The sequence below is a fragment of the Pipra filicauda genome, unplaced genomic scaffold, assembly GCF_003945595.2.
Source record: "Pipra filicauda isolate LSUMZ 115617 unplaced genomic scaffold, ASM394559v2 scaffold439_size563993_pilon, whole genome shotgun sequence".
Lineage (NCBI taxonomy): Eukaryota > Metazoa > Chordata > Aves > Passeriformes > Pipridae > Pipra > Pipra filicauda.
In genome coordinates this window covers 421,811-440,057 of record NW_024104575.1, presented here as the reverse complement: position 1 = coordinate 440,057, position 18,247 = coordinate 421,811, and the positions used below count along the sequence as shown (strand labels likewise).

General features: G+C 39.1%; 1 protein-coding gene across 1 annotated transcript; it reads right to left on the bottom strand.

Annotated features, from left to right (window-relative positions):
- Positions 1–2,521: 2,521 nt before the first annotated feature.
- LOC113982138 (arylsulfatase D-like) lies at positions 2,522–17,776 on the bottom strand. Its single transcript, XM_027710110.2, has 10 exons — positions 17,186–17,776; positions 10,567–10,716; positions 9,206–9,327; positions 8,162–8,284; positions 6,297–6,720; positions 5,424–5,560; positions 5,076–5,210; positions 4,494–4,656; positions 3,705–3,826; positions 2,522–3,276 (listed from the first exon to the last, which is right to left on the bottom strand). Exons 1-10 carry the CDS (start codon positions 17,347–17,349, stop codon positions 2,909–2,911), a joined length of 1,908 nt encoding a protein of 635 aa, XP_027565911.2. The 5' UTR covers positions 17,350–17,776; the 3' UTR covers positions 2,522–2,908.
- Between the last annotated feature and the right edge of the window lie 471 nt (positions 17,777–18,247).

The window sequence follows — 18,247 nt, the reverse complement described above, 5'->3', positions numbered from 1 at the left end:
TGTAAGAAGTGAGTGGGCAAAAGTGGGCTGGGATTTGCTCCTTTTCCTCTTGCTCTCCCTTCCCCCCGCCTCCAGAATGGACACCACCTGGGATCCCTGCCAGCAACAGTCAGCAAACTGAAACTGCTGTGCAGATTTGACATGAATTCCAGGCGGAGTACAAAGTCCTTATTCTTGAAATACTGGCATAACATGGCTACTGCCTTTTCTAGATTTCCTATCCAGTTTATTTTGTGCATATTTGTATAAAGTCTCTCACTGCTCTATTTCAGTGCTTTAAAAGAGATGCTATGAATAATAGCAAGAGATGCTATAAAGGGTTTTGGTTCTCCCACACAGCCTTTTCAGCCTTTGAGACGGGATAAAAGGATTGTCCTCCCTCTTTTCTTCTATCATGTTGTCTTTTTGTTTTTGTTGCATTTTCCAGAAAGGTAGACATACCTAAATTTTGTTTTCTTTCCCTACACCACAAAACTGAACATCTAGTCTCCACCCCCCTTCTTTCAGATCCTAACTCTGTTGTAATACATTTTACAGTTCAAAAGGTCTTTAGCAACTATATGGTTGAAATCCTTCTATTTGCTGACATTTCTGTTCTCCAAGTTACTTGAATACAGTGACTGCTGAATTTAAGACTGTGTTCTAGAGAAGTCAGTAGGAACCAGTGAGGTGGAAAGTTGAAGCAGCTTAAACTATCAGATTCATATAAGCCCGTGGCAGGGATAACCCGGGCTGGAGATTTTTTATTTGTTGACCTCCTCGCACTTACAAAAATAACTGAATGTAGTATAAATTGTCACATGGGGCTACTTTTACTCATATCTATTTGACTATAATACTTATTTTCTATGACTGCTTAACAGCTTGTGTTGCTTCTGGTGCAAAGATTTTTCTTGAAAAAATGATATTTATCAAAAATTGCATCATGCTTTGGGAAAGGTGGATCTTTGAACACTGTCAATAACATAAGCATTAATTTTCACCTGGCTTTGGTCCAAATTATGACTAAACTTTTTTTTCAGTCTTTCTAGACATTTACGTGGTTCTCAGCATGTGCTCACTACTGAAGATGTGCCCATGTTGGTGCTGGCATGACTTAAAAATGCAAACTGATATCCCACCACTCCTCCTCTCCCCCCAAAATTCCACACCTTTTCATTTTTCCCTGCTAACAAAACTATCTGGAAGGAAACATCTTGCATTCTATTCCTCACCACTGTGTTAGTGACCCAGTACAGAGATAACAGCTGTGATTACTTGTTGTTGAAACAGAACTAAATTGTAGACAAAGACTTTTTCTAGCAACAAAAGAAAAAGTAAAGAAGTAACACTGAAGCAGAAAGGAGACGACTTTTATCTCTGCAGTTTGAGCCCTGCAGTATTTCCTGCTCTTCAGCTAACCAGTTTTTCACTGTGCCTGAGCACAGGAAGCTGCTGTTTACTCCCTGTTCACACAAGCAAATTCTCTGCCAGCAAAAACTTGAGTCACTGTGTGCTTTATACTGATGTTTTCTTTCCGGTTTTTTGCACTCTGAGTCCTAAAAGCAATCATTGGCATTTATTTATCCCCTTTTCCCTTTGACAAGTTTTCTAAGTGAACTTAGAGTAGTGAAAAACATAAATATTGAAATGACATACAAAATTTTGTAAAATCATTTCTATGCCCCACTTTGGAAAAAAATCCCTGAGAGATAAGAAGAAAAGTGTTAGCCAACTAAACTAGCTGAACAAGTAAACTGTTTGCAGGGATATTTGATGGGGAAGCAAAACAACAAACCAACTACAATAACCTTTTTCCATTTACTAAATTCAACCACCAGTTTCTCTAGAATTCTAGCAGGATGCTTATAATGAATTCTGACTTCATCTACTCGTGCAAAAATACAGTCATTAATACATTTCAAAGCCCTAAAATCTGTGTAATTTCATTGCAAAATGCAGTGCAAAGTTGTCTTCTTAGAAATTCAGGCTAGGGTCACAGCACTGCAGGTTTTTTGTTTTTTTTTAGTTTTGGTTTATTTTGTGGGTTTTTTAACTATTATTGGCATGATCTTTTTATACAAGTATGTATAAAATATAAAATATGTATACTGCTACTGAATATATTTTTTCTCCAGTACTCAGATGAACCTTGTTTTTCTAGGACTCGCATTGAAACAGTGCAAACTATTAATCCAAAACATTTTTATTAGCGTCTTAAATGCAATAAAATTGCTTTTGCCAAATTAGTATGCAACAGAACCTCTTTCTGAAGAGAAAAATGCTTCTCTCTTTTTTTGTAACTGTTGCAGAGGTATACTGCATGTCAACATTTTGTACTTCACAATGTCTGTTATGTAGGTAATTTTTACCCAGCTAAAGCTTCAGATCACAAGTTCACAACTTGAGGACACTCCCTTGCTAAATCAGATTCACTCCATCTCAAGTGTTGTTCAGCATCTCAACAATATTTCTGCAGAGACAACAGAGCAGTATAGGAAGCAGTAACAACTCAAACTACTATGTTTGGATAGAGTGCAACCAAGATTTGTGTACTACAGAGGCACAACTGCAAACATCTAGAGTTTTATGTGAACCTAGCATTTCGTACTGCTGCCTGCTCAGCACTGTACACTAGGCTCTCTGCAGCATTCTCCAGCTGTCTTCTTTGAGCAGGCATAATCTGTAGTCAGAGATTAGGCATGTACCTCTACAGTTTTCTCTTACACGTGAGACTGCAAAACCAGGATTTCCTTAAGCCTTTCACAGTGGCAAAGAATGAAAAGGAAAACTTCTGATTGACATTGCTTTTTTTTTCCTTTATTTTCATCCACTTTTCCTCCCAGAGAAAGAAATAACACAATTATTATCTGAGAGCTTTGTCAGCAGAGGACTCAGTGCCACAGAACATGTCACTAGAACACACACCTCACAAAATTCGTGTGCTGTCTCCTTCCTTATCACACCAGCAGAATGGGAATGTCCCACAGCACGGCTGCAGCCATGGTTTCCACACCACGTTGTACACAGAGAGCTGCTCTGGGACTGGAGTCAGTGTCCTGCGATGCTCTTCGATGGCTCTTCCAATCTTCCTTATGACAGTGTCAAAGAGGGGCTCAGTGTCAGCCGAGAGAGGTTTGGCTTCAGAAGGGTCTCGTGAGAGATCAAACAGCAATGGAGGGTCATGGTGGGTCACGCCTTCCCCAAAACATGGACAATTTTTTTTTCCATAACAAGCTCCAGCTCCAGGTGGATGAAAGACTGGAGTCACAAAATGAGCCTTCCAGATAGCTCCACCTGGCAGGAAAGAAATCTTATGGCACAAAAAAACCGGAAAGTTCCCTGAAGCAATAGGAATAGAGCTATTTACTAAGGAGACCTCTTCTCACGCACCCTGGCACCCTCAATACCACAAATCAGATTATCTGTGTAGCTACTGACTTTGAAGGTGGAAAACTCTATAAATATGAAAAAAACCACATTGAATTTCCAGTGTGGGAGTTCCAGTGCCTGTATTCTCATCCCACTTTAAGGCGTTCCCTTTGTTACTTACAAAAACTTCATTGCTTTAAGACATCTCTGGCTAGCTAGTCAGTGATATGTCATGCATAACCATTTCAAGAATCTCGGTACTGAAAAACAACAGTCACACGAGAAACTTGTCAATTAGCAAGAGGGAAAAAATCATGTTTTGCGTTTACCATGGAACAAACATTTATACTTACTGTCCTTTTGGTGCCACCGCACTGCATGCAAGTAGGACCCACAATAGTGAAATAGAAACTCATGATCTGACTTTTGAGCTCTTCCTTGCAGTAAAGGCAACAAGTTTTGTCCATCAATCACCCTAATGTAATGGAGAGAAGCACAGTCAGGCAGGGGCAAACCTGACAGTGAACTGCATACTTAGGACTGCTTTTGCATTGGCTGCGCTAGTGCTTGAGAGAGCATACAGAATAATTTGGTCATTTAGAGCAGCCAGCAGACTGCCAAAACAATATTTACATACCTAGATTTTTTAGCTTTTTTTTTCAGTTTATTTATTTTGTTTCTTGTAATATCTGGCTCAACTGATTTCATTTAGCAGTACATAAACAATATTTAGAGCTTGGTCTTGCAGAAAGAAGTAATTTATTCCTTAAATCAATAGTGATCTCATAACTGTTAACATTTTGTGACTTTCAAGGGAACTTAAAGAAATCTGTTGAGCAAGATGGGTTTAACAAACTTAGGAGGTACTTATAAGTGTCTGTAAATTGGTGTCAAAACAACCTCAGCCACCAAATCTTTCCTGAATGAGGCTGAACTTGTGTTTGAAACTGGCACCAAGTCATTGGAAGGAACAACTGCTCTGGCCACATGCATGCCTATGTGTGTATATCTGTGAGAGTTTACTCACTAGTTTAAAATCTCAGGCTAGGCTTTAGGCAAAGGAGCATTTGTGGGATCTCCAAGGATGATAAGAAACAGTCAATTTTTAGTCATTAGCTCTCCAGTGGTAAACACCTCCATACCTGTCGTGCGGCAATATTCCTCCAGCCAGATGAACTACTGTGGGATAAATATCCATAAGACTTGTAGGTTCATCAATAACTGTGCCTGCAGGTAGTACTCCTGGCCACCTAAATATTCCTGGCACACGGATCCCTCCTTCCCAGCCTCCCATGCCTTTTCCGCCTGCAGTAAAATGAATCAACACATGGAACTCAGAGGCAAACACAAGCCTCTTCATTGGCTTGTTTCATATGAGTGCACAGAAAGAGATGCAGGAATACATTGCTTATCCAACAGATTCAACTCTTTGCTTTCTTTGGACTTCACATACTTCGTATTTCACATAGTTTACAGAAGAAAGGGCTGAGCAAGAGGTAAAGAGTGAAATCCTCTTAGACCAGAAAGACCATTTGGATTTTATGTCAATCACTGATTTGGGGTGGAATAAATTGTTGCAGCCAGTCCTGACACAACGTGCCCTTACTCTATTCGGTTATATTTCAAGCTAAAAATGCAACTCATTCCAGCTTTGCTAGCTTCATCCAAGCAAATTCCTTGTTTCCGATTTTAACCTTCATACAAAGTTACGGTGATTTTCCTACCTTTATAAATACCATTCCAGCCACCTAGCTGGGCAGACCCATTCTGAGCCTCCAAGTGTCCTCCGTGATCAGAGGCAAAGTATGTGAATGTATGATTTTTCAAACCTTCTTCGTCAAGCAAATCCAGAATTTTTCCTTAAATTTAAGAAGACAGACAGCAAGGTTTCTATCAACAAATTGGAAAGAACAAGACACACTTAAAATGTTTCAATAATAATCTTTCACAGTGCCCCATAAGAAGATTTTGATAGCTTACATTTCTGTAAGTATTTTGGCCTTATAAGTTTTTCTGCTTTAAAATATACAGCTGTATGTGTCTGAAACATATCCTTCATGAAGAATACTTACCCACCATCCAGTCCATTTCTTCTACATTGTCTCCATATAAACCATGACAGCTCTTCCCAAGAAATTTTGCCGTGGTAAAGAGGGGGGTGTGAACATGTAAAAAGGAAACAAAGAGTAGGAATGGTCCTTGCCTGTTTCTTAAGAACAAAAAAAAATATTTTTTGTGTGTGTTTTGAATATTTTGAAAGATTTCATATCTATGCACAGACACAGACACTGGGTATAGACTATACTCACATCTAGCATATCCTCACTAGCATATCCTCCTGACTCATCCTCACAGATGAGTTCTCTTTTTGCATGAAATGTGGGCAAGAAAGATCCTTTTCAGACTGATCATTTTCAGTTTCCAGTGTGTACGCAGGCATAGAATCTGCACAGTGCTTAAATAAATCAGATGCTTAACTCTGTTGACTTTTTAATTAAATGCAACTGGATACAGTCTCATGTTTACTTTAATACTCGTGTGGCTTTTTTAAGATGGCCACCTATAATTTTCATTATGTTTGTTTTCGCAAAGTAGAAGAGAAGAATAGTTACTTTCCCTGTACTTTAAGACATTTGGTGCACAAAATATAGAAAGCTGTACAGGAAAAACTTGAGTCTAGAAACTGAACAACCTTACTTGGCTTCCTTTTCAATCCATAAAAATAGATTTCAAGTGTTTTGATATTTTAACATGTAATAACTTCATGCATCAGACACATTTTATCTCAGTATTTTGTAAGGTTTATGAAAAAGAACACAAATGAGGCTTGTAGAATGAAGTGTAGAAATAAGCAGTTCTCATGATATGGTTATAGTTACTAGTGAGAAAAACTCTATTCCTAAAGTGCCTAGCACATCCCAGCTCCTTTACAGAAAAGTACAGACCTTTTGATAAATGATATTGCCTCCTTCAGCATGAGGAAAGCAGTCCTCTCTAACCTCATTGGCTGCTCAGTGACATCGTGGTTCCTCATCAGGATACAGTTCCAATACTGCACAAAGCCATAACTGGAATACCAAGAAATGAAGAAAAGGCTGCCCACCAAAGTAACACAGGCAATTGTCTTCCAGCGGATGGAAATCAAACCAGTCAGTTTTCCAGCAGTAAGAGTGAACACAGCAAGGGTAATTATCTGACTGTAAAGCCAAAGCTTAGCTTGCAGGGCTGCATCCAGGTCTGGAGGTTTATTTTTTTGACAGTTGTTTCGAAGTGTTAAAGGCATTCCATAAAAGTAGTCAAACCCATGATTGAGAGGATGGTGACAGTGATCATTGAAGGATTCACAGTTTACACCTTGATGCCACTTTCCTGAAGGTTTTAAAGCATGAAAGAAATTAGAACATTGTGGTGAACAACTCAAAAGGAGCTCAAGGTAACAGTGTCAGCCTCTCTTTGGCAATTAGGCGAGTCACTCAGTTTTTCCACAAAATGTCCGTGCATTCTCCTCATGCACAAGGATGCTGAGTGAAACTAGTGCCTGATCAGGTGAACATGATACTGTAAGGGGTGATCCCCAAGTGGTCAGGCAATAAAAAGATAAATTTGTGAGATTCTCAACTACTGAGGTGACAAGGGTCACATAAGGATAAGATTTCATTATCTTTCAATGAGGACCAAAGAATGAAGGTACTCTAACTTGGTGATGGCTTTATTATGCTCCCTTCCAAACTTTCAATTCATACATTAACATACAGAAGATATAACCGAAAGATCCAGTAAACTTTTGGGCAATGTTGACAAACATTTTGATCACCAGACTCAGGAAGAGGATTTCTCAAGCATGTCTGTACTCCACACGAAAAGAGAAAAAGCTGTAAAGCAATGTCTTACTCTATCCCCACCCAAAACATAAAAAGAAGCTGTTGTCTGCTTCTAAAGTGTGCTGAATCAAAAGACCCTTGGTTTGCCGAGTTATGTGATTGCCAACTGATTACAGAGACAGCCAAAAAGCTTGTGGTTCAATGCTGCCGCATCTATTTCTAGCACTTGGAAATGATGATGCATTTGGCACAGCTGGTCCTAAATCACCTGATTTTAAAGGACACAGTGCTTATCCTATCTACCCATTTATGTGAACGGATCCATCATGGAGTGCCTGTCACAATAAAATGTGACAGGAAAAAAAGTGAATGAAAGGGAAAAGAAATTTTGTCAGTTGATTTTAGAGATATTTGGCAAAAGAACAATGAATCTTGAAACTCTTGTGTCTGATCAAAGTCACAGATAGGAAGGTGTTGTGGGACAGTGTTTCCCTGACACCTTTGCATTTTGGCTTCATCTGAAGAAACAGCCACCGTATCATGTCTCTGGGACTCAACAGCCTCATCTGTGAGGTGCTTGTGCTTTGTGATCTCCTCTGTGGTACAAACTTTACTCCTTTCTCTCCCTTTCTCTTTTGTTTCTCTGCCTCTTGCTTCCTAAAGGCAGACAAAATACTTAAAGACATTATTTTGTTTGGAGTAGTCTCTATGTTAATAGAACTCTCACAAGTAAAATAAATGCTCACCATTATAATCATGAGACAGTTTTTCATTCTTCCTGTTTTGGGTAGCTTGTACAGGCATTACCATCGTGTTAAAACTGCAGTATTTTTAGTCTTCTTTCAAAACATGGGGATTTTCACCCACTCAACCTTTTGGAGAGGATTTGTATCTGTGACTAACAGACCATTCCATGCTAAAACAATCCCTAAATTCCCTTCATATAACTAGTTCATTCTTCAGGATCATGGTAAAACATTTTCCCTTACCTATCAGTCCAGTGGTATAGCCTTGTTGCTGCAGCAGCCTGGCAAATGTTGTCTCATTAGCAGGGAGCCCTCCTGACCCAGCGTTCCACTGCAGTGCTCGGTACCTGTTGCTGGATGCCATCCCTGATGGAAATTGCTGTGGTCAGTCCTGTGAGCCTTTTTATCCCTGCTGGCAGAGCCTGGGCTGCTCCTGCCAATCTCTGCATCAGGAGCTCAACCTCAAGCCAGCAGAGTTCCTCATGAGATATAAAGCAAACCATGTCTGGTAGGCAGTCACATCCCGTTATCAATAGTGTGCCTTAGGTACTTCAGGTACTCAGGAGTTGTATTGCAACACAAATATTGCTTGACACCAGTTTTGACATCAAATTGATAATAAATCAATGGTGATTGTATATAGTAAATTTTATTTTCTGACTTTCTGAGTATCTGTGAATAACAATCTAAACTAGGAGATAACAGTTGCATTTCCCTAACTCAGAGGGATGCTGTATCATGTTAGGCAGGAGACAGTTCACCAAACACACACTGAGTTTGCACTTAGTTCTAAAAAGTAGGTATCTAATTTTCCTATATACTACCTAGTGAAAGATGAATATCTATAAAGTTCTCCATAAGGCACCTTAGAAAGGTGGGGAATGAATCCAACCTCCATTTTCACTGGAGCTTTGTGACTTTGTGCAACATGATGGCAATGAACTTGCCCATTTCTCTTGAGAACCCCATTTTAAACCCTTACTTATAACGATAACCATCAAGAGGGATTCTGGCAGATTGCACCCCCGGTTGTGTTGCAGTAAGGAAGTGACAGGTATTACTGCTGTTGGATTTCTCTATACCTATTTATTTTCATTATTTAAATCTTCTACATCCTATAAAGTAAGGCTAAAGCTCTGTCAGCTGGAAAGAAACTTTGGGCATCTAGCAGTGCATTTTCTGTCTCAGGTTGAGAAAATAGCCTCAGTTCTCCTATTCCAGTACTTATTGGCTATTGTAGCTTCTCAGCACCAGGCAAAGAAATTTGTAATTCAAAATGGGCCAAACCTGATCTAATGGGGTATCTGCCAGTGAGGAAAGCTGCCCTGCTCGGAGTGCAAAGCGAAGCTGCGGCAATGTGTTGAGTAAGCTTCACTCCTTCTCTTGCCAAGCGGTCAATGTTTGGGGTCCTAAAAAACAGTTACAAGTTTAAGAGAAGCAAAATAAATTGTCAAGAACTGAAGTTTTTAAACAGCTCCCCCCTCGCCCCCAAAAAATCTTTAATACTCCAAGACTGGTATAGTAACAAGCTTGATACATTGGATGAAGTAGGTTGTAGACACTGGAGAATCCATTCATGAAACACAGTCTTAGAATGCACCTGGCAACATTGCAAAGACATTTAGGCATTGTTGGAACTCTTTAGTTTGAAGATAAAACTAAAATAGTTTTAAAATAGATTATCTAAGAAAGACTGATATTTTTCTATTCCAGTACTTTCAACAGATCGCTTTTGCCAGAGCATTTGGACCCTAAGTTTCAAAATTCATTGAGCCAGAGGATCTGCCCAGGGTGTCTGGAGCTCTTTAAACCAGGACTTTCTGTTCCATGTTTTTAAATCATACTATTTATATCATAATAGGTTGGTGTCTTTACGCAGGTACACTTGTATGGGAGCTCAGCTCTTCCAGTTGAGTGAACTACAACACCATGAAGAGTGAGAGACCTCACTCCTAGCAGAGAAGCACAACAGAGTCCCACAGGCACATTCCCATATCCCTGTATAACCCCACCAATACCATGTGAGAGAGATGCACTCAGAACATGCCAACAAAACATCTGAGCTCCACTTGGAGAACACAACACGAGGCTCGTAAGATGTGCCCCTGATGTATATTCACTCCTGCTTTGCCTCTTTAATTTTTAAGGAATGTAATCACTAGCTTCTAACACACATAATCATGTAATAACTCATGTGGGTCAGTCCATGTGAGTCTGGCTTGTAGTGTTTTGGAGAAGGCAGCAAACAAGTGTATGAGGGATTCTGGAAATGCACTGGGTAAATAGTGTAAGGCTTAACTATACATGGAAAGGAACGAAGAAATTCATGCATGAGAAGAAGAGAAAACAGTAACTGTAGTACAAAAACAAGTGGCTGAGGAGTTAGCACGTTTTGAGGTCAAGGGGAAAGGGATTCCCAGAACAAACTTAAAAACAAAATGAAAATATTATACTTCTTTTCTTTCACTGCACACTGTTTATTTAGGCCCCAATACTATGCACATATATACAAGTACTTAGATACACAATTACTACAGTTGAATTAAGAGATTAAGAACATTTCTTTCTTTTTTTTTTTTAAATAATTAGGCTTAATTCCCCAGGATAGGTATTCTATAGTGTTAAATATATTGTACGAAATATTTTACCTTATGGAATTGTTCCCATAACAACCTATATCTCCAATGCCAAGATCATCAGCCAGAAACAGAAGTATATTGGGTTTAGAGTCCACAGCTGCACTGAAGCCAAATGTGTTCCAGAATAAACATGAAGTCAATGGCATCAGGAGGTACCTCCTGAAACACAAAAAATTACTTTTTATATGCATAATTTGTAAGTGTTGGAGAGTATCGGGAAACTTTATTGGCCAGCCACACTTTCAGAGGGAAGCAGAGGAACAGAATTTTACTTCCAGTTTCACTTCTTCCATCTCAACAACTGAAATAAATCTAGTCACTGAGGTCACAGTACCCTTTCTGTAGCACAAGAAACCCTGCCATTCATTTGGCTCAGGAATTTTCATCTTGAATCAGTTGCATAGGTTTCAAAATGTATCAAAAACTTCTAGGAGCTGAGAATAGTTAGTGTTTCCAAGTTTCACAAATTCTATGAAAATTCAGGTTATGTTCCACAGTCACTCTGGCATTTTTTGAATATCTTGTCTCTAGTGAGTAAAGCAGTTTTAATTTTAATTTGGAAGGGAAGTGGAAAAACCTAAACAATACTTCCCTAACAAATCCAGAACACCTGAACTTGAAGCCGTCTCCTCTTCTGCCATTGTAAGATGCCAACCAGGCCCCATACCAGCATCAACTATAATAAATATCTGGTGCAAAAAACCTAGGATTTACATTTTTACACATACATACCAGAATTTTCATATAAATATGCCTAGAATGTGTTTCTCCAGTTAAATATTGCTCATCAATAGCCTTAAAACCTAATCCTGGTTTGATATTTTCAGTTATCATTGCGATATGTACTAACTTTGCAAGACATGGGGCAACAGCAAACCTCTAGAAAAGACTGAGACAGCTCCTGCCAATCCTTTCAGGATTTGCCATATTGATGGAAAGATCTTCTATACAAAAACATGTTTTTGAATGAATCGGTAACCATGTCCTCTGACAGGCAAACACAACACATCGGACTATCTATAAACATGACTGTGATCACCCAATTGTAAATAATTAACCAGTGGCTATGGGAATTTTATTATCCAATAGCACAGTTCCAGTTCTTTGGATTTTTTTTGTGCATTCTACTACTAAATTACAACAGTGATGTACAGAATTGTGGTGAAAGATTGCATGAGATGCACTGTGGGCTATTTCCATCTCTACAAGGAATATTCATTTTAAGGAAAGGAGACTTTTCCGTTTGCCAGTGTTGTATCTCTTAAGAGTTTCAGGGCATAACACTGGCATAGTGAATCCTAACACTGGCATAGTCAATCCTTTCAGAGTGCCAATATATTCAGTTAAAGGTCTGCATTGGGAAGGTCTCAAAAAGGACCCTGACAGCCCATTTCAGTCACTCAGGCATTCTTCTTTCCAAGATGAGGACAAGAGTAGTGCTCTCCAGCTCTACCTGTCCTGTTAAAAAAAAAAGAAATGGGGTAAAAGAAAAAACCAAATTATGAAATCTGCTTTTACTTATGTCTGCAGTCCAATGCTAGCACTTGGTTTTCTCATGCTTAAGTGCTGGATACTTTTCGATCCCTGTGATAATCCTGCTTGTGGATTAATTTGTCAAGGACAAATTCCATCTCAGTTAACATACTGCTTACAGTTCCAAGTCCATATCCTAAGCTGTAGCATTATTGTACATTATAAAATAACCATAGTTAGGCCTCAAAGTGATCATCTTTCAGCAATACACTGAGGGAGACTGAAAGTATATTTAGTTGCTAAACACTAATAAACCTTCAAAGCAATAGGGAAAGAGAATAGAGTACACAACATACATATAGATACATACACATATACATATATAAACCTTTTCAGAATTACCTAGAATACTATTTCTGGAAATAATCATATTAGAGTCATAGCAAGAGGCTTCGACTTGAGATAGATCTCCTTGCTTAAAACCATAAAGATATTAAAAAACCCCACAAGCATTTGTCAGCTAGTATTACTAAGGGACTTTACAACATCTGCTTAATGAATCAGGTAAGTGCAAAGCATTAGGAAAATACAGGCAACTATTATGTAACTTTTGTTTACAAGATGTAATATGCACAACATAACTGAGCTCCCGCAGTGATCTTCAGAGGATAAATTAGAAGCTATTGGCACAGGCAATCAGATGTTGAAAAATACCTACTAAACTATAAAACATGGTGCCTATGTTTGCCTTAGAATTGTTTTCTAAGGTGATACTGCTGTACTCAATGCACACTTAGAGAATGACAGCATTATGAAATGATAGCACCCTTCTATTCAAGAAATCTGCTCCTTCAAGATTTTACAGGGAAGCTGTATCTGTGCAAGAGCCTCGCACCTTAGACAACTTCTGTGAGAGTTTTTACAAAGGGAGAGACAACTTTAGCGCTGTGGAGTCCACAGTCAGGGAGAGATTAAAAAAAAAAGGAGGGGGAAACAACGATGACGTGATTTTTAATGGAGTTTAATTTCCTAAATGAGGGTAAAGAAAGGAACAACAAAAACTTGAAGCAAATGAAGTATCAGGAAAAGTGATGCATTTGAGCCCAGGGTTGCTTCAGGGAAAAAAAGGTTATTCAATTCAAACAAAATAATTTTAATTCTTCCAAGTACAAGCGAATACATTAAAGGAGAAGCCAGAAGCTTCTCACCTGAATAGAATGGCGGCAATGGCCATGTAAGGTAGCAGTCCAATCCTGAAAATAAATTAAGCTTATAGAAAGCAACGAATTGAGCACAGTCAGCAGTGTGATGTCAGAGGTAAAAAAAAAAAAAAAGTTCAATCAATCCTTCTATCGTTTTACAAGGGAGACCCTATAGCTCTCTACAGCTACCCGAAAGGAGGTTGTAGTGATCAATCAACAAGTGAAAGGATAAGAGGAAAGGACCTCAAGTTGTGCCATGGGAGGCTTAGACTGGATATTAGGAAAAATTTCTTCACAGTAAGGGTTGTGAAGCGTTGGAACAGGCTGCTCAGGGAAGTGGTGGACTCACCATCCCTAGAGGTATTTAAAAGATGTGTAGATGTGATGCTTAAGGACAGTGTTAGGGTAACAGTTAGACTCAATCTTTGAGGTCTTTTCTAACCTAAATGACTATGATTTTACCTCATAGACATGGGTTGAAACTGTGTACTGAACAAAAGTGTACTGTTTAAAAGTGAAGTTTAAGAACTGGAGAAGATGGCAGAGAACCATATAAAAATAATTCAAGAGTGGAAAAATATATTTTATTCTGAGAAAACAAAAGCTCAGTCAAAAACAATACAGTAAATGACTAATTAGTGCAGAAATCTGTGCAGAGAAACAAAGGGAGCTACTCTTTCTGCAAGCAAGGCTATTTATTATTCAGTCAGGATACCAAGCAGAGTGCAATATAATCATGACTGTGTACCTTAAGTGAAAAAAAGAAAAGTATTCTAAAGCAACATAAGTTATGGGACTCCACAGAGTGGCAGTCAGTCAAAATTTAACAGCTTACACTAAACATGATCAGATCAACAATCTGATATAAACTCCTACTGTAGTATCTTTCTCAGCAGCCACTTTGTGAGACAGCTTTTTTAGAGCTACCTAAAGGAACTCAATTAAAGCTAATTTTAAGATTCTTACCTAAAGAGTTCAAACAAGCTGAAGAAAACTGCCCTTGCCTTGAAGAAGCTGCTTCTCATCAAAACATTCCTTTTTTATTTCAAGACTGCTTTTTGTTTTAATACTAATAATTCTCCCTACTATATAAATTTTGTTGCATATCACCCAAAAGTAATCTTAAAATACTAATTCTGTAGATTGATTAGTTCTTGCACAGACAATAGGGGCCCTGAATGATACGGAGTTATATTCTCACTAGAAGTCTTCCCAGACAAAGAATCACCAGAGGCAACCATGGATTTCCTAGTCTTATAGACCTCTCAAGCCAATTATTGATTGCTGTTACTACTGAATTTCAGCTGAAGTGTTCTCAAATGTCATTATTATTAACTAAAAACATCATTATTTCTTTTACAACCAGAAGTACACAGCATCGGTTATTCAGTCTAATACCTCTACATAAAAGGTCATAGGACTCTAATAATTCAGCCTAAACACTCCTGTAAAATAAGAGCAAATCTGTAAAATAAGAGCAAATAAGGTGATGTGATGTTTTCTGCACAAACAGCAGAAACTGGCCAGCACAAATTTGTGTGGACACATTGCCCCTAGTTAAACAATTTTGATTATCTGTAAACCTTATCCAAAACTTAGTCTCTTCGGTAGCTGATACTACACATGACTGCTCTACCACTTCTTTCTCCAAATTTGCCAACTATTAATGAAGACTTAATCAACTTGCAATGCAGTTCATTCCACTTGCCAGGAATGCCACAAAGTCTGAAGCTGCTTCAACAGTCACTTGAAGAGCTTTAGCAAAAAAAGAAGCTTTTGCTGGGTTTATTAAGTGGCTGAAGTAGGTGGACCTAACTCAAAATAGATTGGTAACAACTTCAAATACTGATATATAACTTTTTTTAGCCAGTTGCCTTGTGCAGACTCTGGGGGTTTTTTTCAGTTTTGCTTTACAGAAAGCAAACTGCAAACCTGAAACTGCTAGAAAAGAAGACATACCTCCACTTCAAAAATTTCTGCTCATGATGAATATATTTATTGAAGCCAGGCATATTCCATGTTTCACCCTTATCCCCAGAAGACTGGCATTACCACCACTCACTGGGAATCCACTAGAGTTGAAAGGAATTTTTCATTCTTAAAAATGTTAAGAGAGGTCCAGTTCCAACAGAAAAATTTGGAATAAACTCTTGTCAATTGTGCTAAAAGCCTGTAATTGGACACAGCAAAATAATTTGCCTTCTTGTTTTCTTTGTCTAACTTCAGATACTGAAAGAAATTATTTGCAATTTATTATTATTATGATGCAAAACCAGAACAAAACCCCAAACTTTTTAGCACTTATTTAAATATAGCAAAACTGAATTACAATTCTAAATATATATATATATATAAATATTTACAGGTGGTATATTGAAGTCTCTTTCTGCTTAGCTGTTGACTAAAAATAAACACTTGCTTTTCACCTTCTATAAAAACTTGCTATTCAACAGCTTCACTTCATTAAACAATATATTAAAATGTAATTAAAAATGCTAATGTCAGCTTGCATTATGGCTCTGGAGGAAGCACATGCCACATACTATATGCCACATACTGTTCCATCTTGTTGACCTTTTCTCTCTTCCATAGCTTCTAGGTATACAGATGTTCAGGAGAGGAAAGGCAACAAGTAGGGAATGAATGAAACAAGAAATCAAAAACTCCTAGCTCATGTGAGTGCAGTCACTTGCTTAGAGCTTGCTGCTGGTAAGCTAGAAAAGGCACTAAGGCACATAAATTAAGGGATGGCCTTGCAAGAAAGACAGATGCCAGAATCAGGAGATGATCAGTAGTCTGTCATTTTTTCCCTTTCCGTTCCACACTCTCAAGGTGCCAGCTGCAAGAGCGCTTACTGGGGGGATGTAGCTCTTACTGATTTGAATAATATCAATACTTGTTATCTGGTACCATGATTACATCATTACTTTACCACTTAGTGTTGTGCATTGTCAGTAAGCAATACTCGCATGGCAAGTAACCCAAATTTTTTATTTTACTATGGTCACTATGTTCTGGCTTTGCTGCTGCACAGCAGCATCCTGCCTTCAGAGCAAAGGCAGAAGGGGATGGATGGTCTTGCTCTAGGCTGGAAATTAGCTCATGCATTTTCACATTATGATTAGCATTTACCTGGTCTAAATGATCTAATTATGCCTTCTGGCTTTAAACTACTCATCTAGAAAGAAACACCTTTCCTTACAACCAGGACAAGAGCAAAACACATGGCTGGAAAATCAGAGACAGAAAGAGGGCAGATAAATGAGATCAAAAGAGCAGCAACTACAGGCGCGGCTACAATAGGAATTGTGAAGAACATAGCCAAGCAAACTGGGGGCAAATCATGCTTTGTATTCATCCCTATAAATTCACAGGAGAAAAAAAAAGCGCCTCCAAAATCTGGAGTTTGGCTTGAAACACTAAAAGGGAAAGGAAAGCACAGCTTATTAATTATCGTACACTGCTGATTCCCCCATCACACACTCTAAGCCTGCTCACACATTGTTTTTGATGTTTATGACCCACTGGACCAGCTCCACTGGCAAGTGAGGGTGACAGCTCGGCAGGGGAGGGAGCAAGAGCAGAGGCAGGACACCACCCCCCAGGGAGTGCAGAGCTCTGAGGGGCAGAGTTCACTGATCCTGTACAACTTCCCAGTACCTCCTCATGGAAAATGGGCTGGAATCTGCCTGGGAAAGTGCTGGCCTAGGCAGTCACTCCCACCTCAAGTCCCACTGTCCCAGGCAAAAGCGCTTGGTGGCAAGCTATGGCAAGTCACTCCCTACCCAAAAGATGGGTCAGCTTTGTATAAAGAAAGGAAGAAAAAGTCCTCCCTGAAAGAAAAACAAAGGCAAGGAGTTTTTTTGGGGGAGTGGGATTTTTGTTTTGTGCAACACCGACAACAAAACCCCAAATGACCAAAAACCCACAGAAACCCCCAATCTTTTACTTACTCCATGCTTACTCTCTGCAGGAGCTTTGTTCTTACTTCCCTCTTCACCTCAGGCTTTCTGATCTTTGCTTCCAAGGAGGGGTTATTAAGAACACAGCTCGTATAGTCATATCGGAGTAATTGGCAGGTGTCGGTCTCCTTTAAAATCTGGGAAAAGGCACTCATTTCATCCCGCCTGCTGCAGGGGCAGGCTTCCCTGCCTTCTCCTGGTAACAAGTGCTGAATAAGGAAGAGCTCTAAAGCAGAAGCTTGAAGTACGCTGCTCCAACTGCCAAGGCAAACAGAAGAGCTTTAGCAGCAACTGAAAGTACATAAATCCCAGGCAGTGAGACCGTTGGCTACATCGCGCCGTGTGGAAAACCACCCTCTGGAAGGAAGTGGGAGAGCTGTGGCTAATGCAGAGGGTGAGCCAACCAGCCCCCTGGAAATCAAAAATCAATCGTTGTACTGTCATGTTGGTGTGTGCATGCCAGTTCTAGCAGCCTGGTAATTCCCTGGTATGTTATTATAGTTCCACTGTTTCTAAGTTCTCTCCTGTGCCAGTACTAATACAGATGTGGTTGCACAGACTGGCTTGCCATGTGTCTTTACAGTCCCATAGGGGCGCTGAACTCCTCTTTTTACTGGCTATATGTGCTTATGGTAATTTTAAAAGGGGGTATAAAAGTGTTGTGCTGTAATCCACAGAATAAGGGCTTTATTCAAAGAAAGGCAGAAAACAGGATAGAGGTTCTTGGTGTAGACATATTCTTGTTTGGAGGCCAAAATAAATATTAATACAAAATACCATGGCAAGGAGGAGAAAACAGAGCTTATTAACCAGACCCTGATAATTACAATGGTATTCACAGCATCACTGATGTGTGCGGTGCATGAAACTTAAGGGGAACATTAGGGTCTTAAATGTTTATCTGCATATAGGAGTAGTAACTGCAACATTTTCCTCTATCAGGAGATAGACCTAAGTAGCTCTAGCTCTCTGGTGGAGTGGAAATGTGACTTGTGAAGCAAGAAATGCCTTTATTTTGCATTTCTTTTTTCCATAGTAAATTATAGTTTGTTT

Bases quoted from the DNA above. Each gene is read 5' to 3' on its own strand.
- LOC113982138 (XM_027710110.2), bottom strand. From the start codon at position 17,349: ATGAGTGCCTTTTCCCAGATTTTAAAGGAGACCGACACCTGCCAATTA. The intron at 9,328-10,566 runs GTAAAATATTTC...ACTGTTTTTTAG, and splicing joins TATGGGAACAATTCCATAAG to GACCCCAAACATTGACCGCT. The intron at 5,561-6,296 runs GTCTGTACTTTT...TTTGTTCTTAAG, and splicing joins GCAATATCATTTATCAAAAG to AAACAGGCAAGGACCATTCC.